This window comes from Emys orbicularis, chromosome 14, assembly GCF_028017835.1.
Source record: "Emys orbicularis isolate rEmyOrb1 chromosome 14, rEmyOrb1.hap1, whole genome shotgun sequence".
NCBI lineage: Eukaryota > Metazoa > Chordata > Testudines > Emydidae > Emys > Emys orbicularis.
The window spans coordinates 3,343,583-3,351,020 of NC_088696.1; the positions used below are offsets into that span (position 1 = coordinate 3,343,583).

Consider the following 7,438-nt stretch of genomic DNA (forward strand, 5'->3'; position numbering starts at 1 on the left):
CTTGCTGAAAACCCAACGTCTGCCCTGCAGTGGGAAGGTGGGATTGCAGCATGGGGAGACGGACCCCAGCTAGCTCCTAGCCCCCCACCAGTGTATCCCAGTAACAGCAGCAGCAAGACGGGTGAGGCAAGAGGCAGTAGTGAGGGAGGGGGTGGGAGGCCCTGGTGCTCTCTCTTCCACCCAAACACCCTGCGTAAAGCAGGGGCCGGCTGGGACAGCGAGAGCCCCCCAGCAACTCCTGCCACCCCATTACACACACCCCCCAGCACAGGAGTTCTCATAGCTGGGTTCAGAACCTGCTGAGCTGCCTCCCAGCAACAGGCAACGTGCTGGGCTGGTCCCAGAGTCCCAGGGCAAAGCACTCCTTCGGGCCTGTGCGACATCTCGCTCCCTGGCCCGGGGTCCGCCCCCGGTGGCGGCTAGTTCAGATCTTGCAGCCCCAGCGCTGCAGCTGCGCCCCTCTGGAACGCCCAGTTCTCTCCAATGTTCTTTGGTGCCAAGGTCGGGGGGGCACTGGGGGACCCTAGGCCTGCTCCTCCGCACTGGGGCCTCGGAAGAGCGACTGCTTCCTCAGGCTGAGCCGGGCACACCTGGGGCACGTCGTTGAGTTGTCATAGTAGCAGTCCCTGGAAGCGAGGAGGAGGAAGGTTACTCCCATTGGCCCTGCCGTCAGGAGCGTGGGGCTCAGGCCAGCCCTGCAGCCTCGCCGGGCGCTTCTGCTGGCAAGGAGCTGCATGCCCCCTAGAATTCACAGCCAGTGCCCCCCCAGCTCTGGGAGCCACCCGCAGTGCCCTTACAGAGAGCGTGGCTGCAGCAGCACATGAGCCAGCAGACAGGTGCAGACCCACAGGAGAGGGCAGCATGCCAGGGAGCAAGCCAGCTCCTCCAGGCAGCCCAGCCCAGCCCCAGCCCACCCCAGCACTGGAGAGGTCCAAGGTGCCACACTCGGGACCCGCTTCACCCAACTGCACGTGAACAGACTGGCCAGCCACGGTCACCGCTGAGCCAAGTGCACGGGCAGCATCCCAGGCACTGCCCAGCAGAGAGCAGGATCTCAGCCAGCAGCTTCACCTCCCCAGGGGCCAGTGCCAGGTTAGGCCAGGGGCAGGGTCAGCCCAGTGCCGGTTCCTTGCAGTGCCACCTATGGGCACCGTGGGATCTGGCTCCGCGTCCGGCTCATTTCGCAGTCCTGCATATCTTGGGGCTCCCCCAGCACAGAGCTCTCCCTGCTCGGGCCCCATGCTCCCAGCTGGGGCTGGCACAGGACGCCATGGGGGCTGACATGCGGCCCCAGGCTCCTCCCCACCCACCTGTGGAAGACAGCAGAGCAGTCCGTGCACACCGACGTGTGGCTGTCGAATGGGAAGAGCACGTCCCCTTCTTTGCAGAGCTCACACACAAAGCCCTTCGCCTGGCACCGCTGGAGACAAGGGTGAAGATTGCTGAGCCCTGTGCAGTGCGTGGGCCCTTCCCCCTCCCCACCAGTGCTGGGATCCAGGCCCCCCCATGGAGCTGCTGGCTCCAGCAGATTGCACACTGGGGTATCAGAGCCCTGGGGCCGAGTGCTTCCAGGCCCTGCTCCCCCAGTCCTGTGTGCCCCATCCCCACCTCCGCTACCTGCGGGGGCTCAAATACACCAGGGCAGTGGCAATGGCGCCTCCCCCCACGCAGCCCTGACTCAAAAGGAGGAATTCCTCCCACTGCACGCCTGCTCCCCACCAGCTCTGTCGTCCTAGGGTTGTTACTGGGGGAGGGCAGGGCCTGGCCCCCCACCTCCCGTTTGCTAGGGGAGGGGTTTAGACACAAGCATTTGTCTAGCAACGAAGATGCAGAAATTAGAGACTTTGCAAACATCCAGGGAGGCCAGGCTGGAGTGGGTGTTTCCGGCCCCTCAGACAGCTGATCCCCAGGGGATGGGTCAGCCCCCCAGCCCCACCTCGCAGTCCAGCTTGATGTGCTTGGCAAAGAGGGTGTGGATCTCCGTTAAGGAGCAGCTGAGGCGCCCAGCCTGGATGTCGACCAGGTCCTGCAGTGAGTACATCTCGTCGTTCTCCACGAAGTGCTGCCGGTCCTGTAGCTGCAGGGGAAGAATCGTCAGACCACGACGCTCCCCAGCCACCTGCCTGCCCCCACCTGCCAAGGGGCCTTCCCCAGCTGGGGCTTAGACAGGGAGCAGAGTCCAACTAAGCCCTGGCCAAGAGCTCTCCACTTTACCCTGTGGCTGATCCATCATCACGCACTGGGGTTCAACGTGCCCTTCCTCCCCGGCCCGGGGCTCGTCCCCAGCAGCCCAACGAGTCTTCCGGGGCTCAGGGCAGGCAGCTACGGGAGCTGACGTTCCGAGGACACAGGGTGATTGAGTTACAGGCCACCCAGACCATTGCCTGGGCTAGCGACGGCCATCGGACCCAGCCCCCTCCTCCACAGCCTCCCTCGTCCTCCCCCTGCACATGGCTCCTGTCCCGGAGAGAGTCCACGTAACCCGCTGCTGTGCGCCGCCTCGGGGGGTCGCAGATCCCCACACGGGAGCACGACAGAGAGGGGTCTCCGCAGCAGCCACAGGCACCAGAGGTTCGGGGCTGGGAGAATCGCGTCCGTGGATTCTGGGCTTGGCCCGTGTGACGCTGACCCCACAGCTCCTCTACCCTCAGGAAACCACAAGGTGGAGCTGATCCCGACAGGGATGGATTAACGGATCTCTCACCCCCAGCAGGTGGGCAGTGCCACGCCCCTCAGGTGTCACCTTCTGGGCTGGAGCTGCCCAGTCATGGCCCGTTCCACCAGCTGGGCACAGGTGGAAGATCTGTACCCTGCTGGGGAGGAGCACAAACGGCTTCATGCGCTCAGGGGTTCAGCTCCCTCCCCATCCCAGCACACTCGCTCGCACAGCAGCCCCTCCCCGTGCAGACACCCCCGCACCTGAAGCAGCAGACGAGCCTCCATGGCCTCTTTGCAGGTGATGAAGTAGGGCTTCATGAGCAGGATATCCTGGCGCAGCTTCTGCAGGGAGACGGGGCTCAGGAAACAGGGCCTGCCCAGCGAGCCCAGCATCCTGTCCAACAGCGACCGGACCCCTCCCAGGGAAGCGTAAGGGCCCTGCAGTAGCAGGTGTGGGATAATCTGCCCCCTGGCCCCAGTGTCTAGGGGTGAGAAGTCGGGTGAGCACGTACAACACAGAGCGAAGGGGGCATGCCTGGGAGCTGCTCCCGGCCCAGCCCAGAGCTGGAAGCCCCATGGAACTCCCCCACACGCTCACAAGCCAGTCTGGGGACGGGACCCCAGCCCTTAGAACCAGGGGCACGAGCCCCAAGCGGACGCAGGTACTTACCCGGATCTCCACCAGCTCCTCCACGTAGTTAAAGAGAAGGGGGTTGATTTCCCGCAGCTTGAGCACCGGCCGCGACACCATCAGGGCAAGGTAACGCATGCTGCAGCGGGAGACCTGGGCCCGGAGAACAGAGCGCCCTGTTATTAACCGGGGGCCCCCGCTGCCACCCCAGGGGTAAATAACAGCACATGGTTCGGGGAGGGGCCCTGCAGGTCCCCATGATTAGCACAGAGGGGCGTAGGGGAGCTGCTGGGCGCGGCCCCTCCATACTGACCAGCTGTTCTGGTAGGGCCTGGGAGGGGGTCTGCAGCCCACTCCGGGAAGGGGAAGGGCCAGGGCCCTGCTGTGCTGACGCATCTGAGAAAGCCAGCCCGACTCCTGCGCCGTACACGGACCCCATCTCTCGCAGGGAACCAGCTCCTAGGGCTGATCCCGTCTTTAAATGAGCCCTGCAGGCCCCGGGCTCACATCACAGGGCCACCAGGTGCAGACAGGAACTAGCTTCGGTCTCCGCCAGCCGGGGCTGGAGCGGACGCCGCTGGCCAAGGGTGAAAGGCTCCGTGTCCCACCCCCCAGCCTGTGCCCTGGCTCAGCCCAGGGTAGCTGAACCTCAGTGTCCCCTAGCGTCACCTCCTGCCCTGCCCACGGGCCCGTCCCCCCGCCCCGGCCTGCTCACCTTGCGGGGTTCGAAGTCCCAGTTGTGGATGACGCGGGCCGGGATGATGGCCAGGTCGTTCCAGTGGCAGTTTCCGCAGTAGTACAGGCCGGTGTAGTCGCACTGCCTGGCCTCGCTGGGCACACCCCCTGCATTGGACACGGGGCCGTCAGCCCCATCATGCCAGGAACAGCCCCAGGGCCCCAGCCCTGCCAGGTCCCCTGTCCCAACCCATTCCAGAACCAGCAGGGGTCTCTGCTCTCACCCGCCAGGGCAGTGCCTGCTGCTCCCCTTAGCCGTAAGGCTGCAGAGCCTCCCAACACTTCAAGCGTGTGCCAAGCCCTGTGCTCGGGGAGGCTGGGCGAATGTCACTGGCCCTGTTCTGCACTTGGGAAACTGAGGCTCGGAGAGGGGAAGTGACTCACCCATGAGCGCACGGTGAGTCAGGGCAGGGCCAGGACCAGACTCCACGTGTCCTGATGCCAAGGCCTCTGCCCGTATCTCTGCTGTCATCTCCTCCCACTCCCTGTGCTCAGCCCATGCTCCCTGCACTCCATATACCCAGAGCAACCTCCGGCCACACCCCTGCAGAACCCCCACCCCAGGGATGCCGAGAGTGGGCTGAGCACAGGCCTGGGAGCCAGGAACTCCCGAGATCTAATCCCAGCCGAGCCCGGCTCCCTCCGTGCTCTGTGCTCCAGCCTGCTCACACACACGCCAGGGTGACCCCACTGACATGTTGGCCACAGGGATCGCCCCCCTCCTGCTAACGGAGCTCTGCTTCAGATGAGCGGGAAGGTCTCCGGGGCGTGGGCTCCGGTCCCAGCGCACGCAGTCTGGTAACTGTGAGGGTTAACGGCTATCCCCGGTCACACCTCAGCCCCAGCGTCCCCTCCCGCACGGGTGGCACTTACGGAGGGAGATGGGCGCCCGGCACTCCGCACAGCGGTAATCCTGGCTGTCCAGGCCTGTCTCGGGGCAGATGCTCAGCTCGTACTCGGCCTGGTGGCTGACCTTGGACCTCACGCAGGGCTTCGTGATGAGGTTCAGGCACTTGCTGTGACAGCGATAGTAACACCCTGGGGAAGACATGGCACAGAGACCCAGGAGTCACCCGCCCGGCCTTCCCCTTGCTTCAGCCTGACCCGGCTGGGGAGCACCCAGGCCCCTTGCCAACACTCTCACGACACTCAGAACTGGCCCAGCCCTGCAGGAGACAGGCCATCCCGCATGGCAGGGAAAGGCTCAGAGCAGAGCGGGTGGCAGCGGAGAAGCGACTGGGCATTTATGCCATCAGGGATCTGCACTCCTGTCTGCGGCAGGACCCAGGTGACCGGCAGAGGCACCCGCCCAGCCCGGGGGCTCTGCCGCCTCCCGTCTGCCCTGCAGCTTTGGCTGAGCTCCAGGGGATCAGCGCCGCCGGGAAGGAGAACAAGCCTTCGTCCTGCCCCAGGGCTGGGGAGCAGGGAGGTGCTGCCTTGGCAGGGCTGGTGCTCACCTGTGCAGGTGTACCAGGTCTGAATCAGGCCCCAGATGATGGCGTTGCACTTGTCACACGTCTGCTTGACGCTCTTACTCTTCTCCTTGTAGAAGCGATGTTCCAGGAGCACCCGGATGTTGGGCTCGTCTTCGCTGGGGTCCTGCAGCACAGACAGACGGCCAGAGCGGGGCTGAGCCTGGGAGACATTCGCCTCCTTTGCACCGAGAGCCAGGCCATTGCCTCCTGCGGGCACCGCTGCCAACACCCCGGGGTGGGGCCCCCGCTCCCTGCCCGGGCTGCGGAACCTCAGAATCCTGCTCAGCGCTGCCTGGGCCCTCGTTGGCAAGTCAGCAGGAAGGCCTAGGCACCTGGCACAGAGCGGGGGATCCTGCCCTTTGCTACCTGGGTGGGCTGCTCTGTGCCCACACCGCCGAGGCCTCAGCCAGCAGAGCCACTAGCCGGCCGCAGCCCCCACCCCGTGCCCAGCCCTCGTGCCAAGCCCCCGTGCCACACCTTCAGCTCCTGGAGTTTCAGGCGCAGGTGGATGAGCCTCACCACAGCGTCTTTCTGCCTCTCCGAGTGCTCAGGGAGCTCCAGGATCACCTGCTTGCACTCCTCGATCGCCTGCCGCAGCTGCTGGATGTCGGAGGCCAGGAACAAGCCCTGCAGGCAAGAGACGGGCAACGGCGGTGAGCAGCGCTGCCCCGCTGGGCCCAGGCACGGTGCCCTTCCCCACCCTGGGCACAGAGACTTCCCAGGCTGCCCCTGCTGGGCCAATCAACGCCTCACCACAGCTCCTCCAGACACCTGCCAGCCCCAACCTTCACCCAGCCGCCCCCGGGAGACTCGTGTGCCCCAGCCACCCCCCGCGCAGTCACTCACCACAGGGCGGGAGAAGTGGTCCTCCGCCAGCCCCAAGTCCATCACGCGCTCCGAGCACTGGAACCCGGGGTCCCCGTGGGACAGCCCCAGCAGCGAGTCTGCAACAAGCAGAGACATATGGAGAGAGAAGGGAGACACCCCCCACCACTACCCCCGAGATGGTCTCTGCCCAGCTGCAGGGCAAGTGCCAGGCTCACCCCCTGCAGAACATGGGCACCGGTGCCCCTGGAATCCCCACAGCACTGAATGGTGAGGGGCACTGGGCATGGGGCGGCTCTGGGCACCAGGCCCCAGGACCAGCAGCACTTAGCGGCCCCTCCCAGGAGCACACCCCAAATCCTGGGGACACAGGAGAGGGGTCACTCGAGAGCTGCCCCTGCACAGACCTTCCCAACTGAACACCCCACAGCAGGACACGGGTGGGTTCGGAGATGCCCACTCACCCCTCCCCCACACAGCCCCCACGCTCAGCACCCAGACATGCTGGGAAAGCGCTTTCCCGTCTCACTTCGCAGCCTCCCTGCCCCAAAGAGTGACCAGCTGCGGCATGTGCAAGATCTGCCCCTGCTCAGAGCTTCACAGCTTCCAGGCACGAGTCCCCTGGCCACGCAGCCAGCGGGTGGACGAGCCGGGGTTCGAACCAGGAGACCCTAGAGCCCCGGCTGCCTTTCTGGGAGTCTGCAAGCCCCTTATGCTGGGAGAATCTAGTGTCCTCCCCCCGCACCTCCAGGGTGTGGGGGAAGCCTCCCAGACAATGGCACTTAGGTCTCTGGCAGCCCAGGGACTGGGCAGGAAATTGGCTTGCAGGGACCCGGTGGGGGAGGACTGGGGTCAGAGGGGGCCCCCACCCCTTTGGTTGTGGCTCTCGGAGCTCCCTTGGCCAGCGCCAGCCCCTGGTCACTGCCTGCTCCCCAGCAGCGGGTAGACAGCCGTCCCCTGCCCCCAGCATGGGCGAGGGAACCCCACACTAACCTCGACAAGAAAGGTCGTCCCCAGCCTCCTGGTCATGCTGGCCTTGCCCCGGCTGCTTGTTGAAGGGGTTGAGGTGGGCCTGTCGGAACCGGACCAGCTTCTCATCACATTCCATAGCAGG

General features: G+C 65.3%; 1 protein-coding gene across 3 annotated transcripts; it reads right to left on the reverse strand.

Annotated features, from left to right (window-relative positions):
- Positions 1-204: 204 nt before the first annotated feature.
- DEF8 (differentially expressed in FDCP 8 homolog) lies at positions 205-7,438 on the reverse strand. 3 transcript variants are annotated; one of them, XM_065416612.1, is made up of 11 exons: positions 7,318-7,438; positions 6,346-6,443; positions 5,977-6,126; positions 5,482-5,623; positions 4,898-5,062; positions 4,005-4,132; positions 3,329-3,442; positions 2,920-3,000; positions 1,937-2,077; positions 1,311-1,420; positions 205-626 (listed from the first exon to the last, which is right to left on the reverse strand). In XM_065416612.1, the coding sequence occupies exons 1-11, from the start codon at positions 7,430-7,432 to the stop codon at positions 524-526; spliced, it is 1,347 nt and encodes a 448-aa protein (XP_065272684.1). In that variant the 5' UTR covers positions 7,433-7,438; the 3' UTR covers positions 205-523. The 3 variants fall into 3 exon arrangements, with proteins under 3 accessions (XP_065272684.1, XP_065272682.1, XP_065272683.1); XM_065416610.1 differs by having other exon boundaries at positions 5,977-6,096; positions 7,318-7,432; XM_065416611.1 differs by having other exon boundaries at positions 1,937-2,026; positions 7,318-7,432.

What these genes read in the sequence shown, in the direction of transcription:
- DEF8 (XM_065416612.1), bottom strand. Translation starts at nt 7,432, where the DNA reads ATGGAATGTGATGAGAAGCTGGTCCGGTTCCGACAGGCCCACCTCAAC. An exon ending in ACCACTTCTCCCGCCCTGTG is followed by an intron (nt 6,127 to 6,345) that starts GTGAGTGACTGC and finishes TCTTGCCTGCAG; the next exon opens with GGCTTGTTCCTGGCCTCCGA. An exon ending in TGAAACTCCAGGAGCTGAAG is followed by an intron (nt 5,624 to 5,976) that starts GTGTGGCACGGG and finishes TCTGTGCTGCAG; the next exon opens with GACCCCAGCGAAGACGAGCC.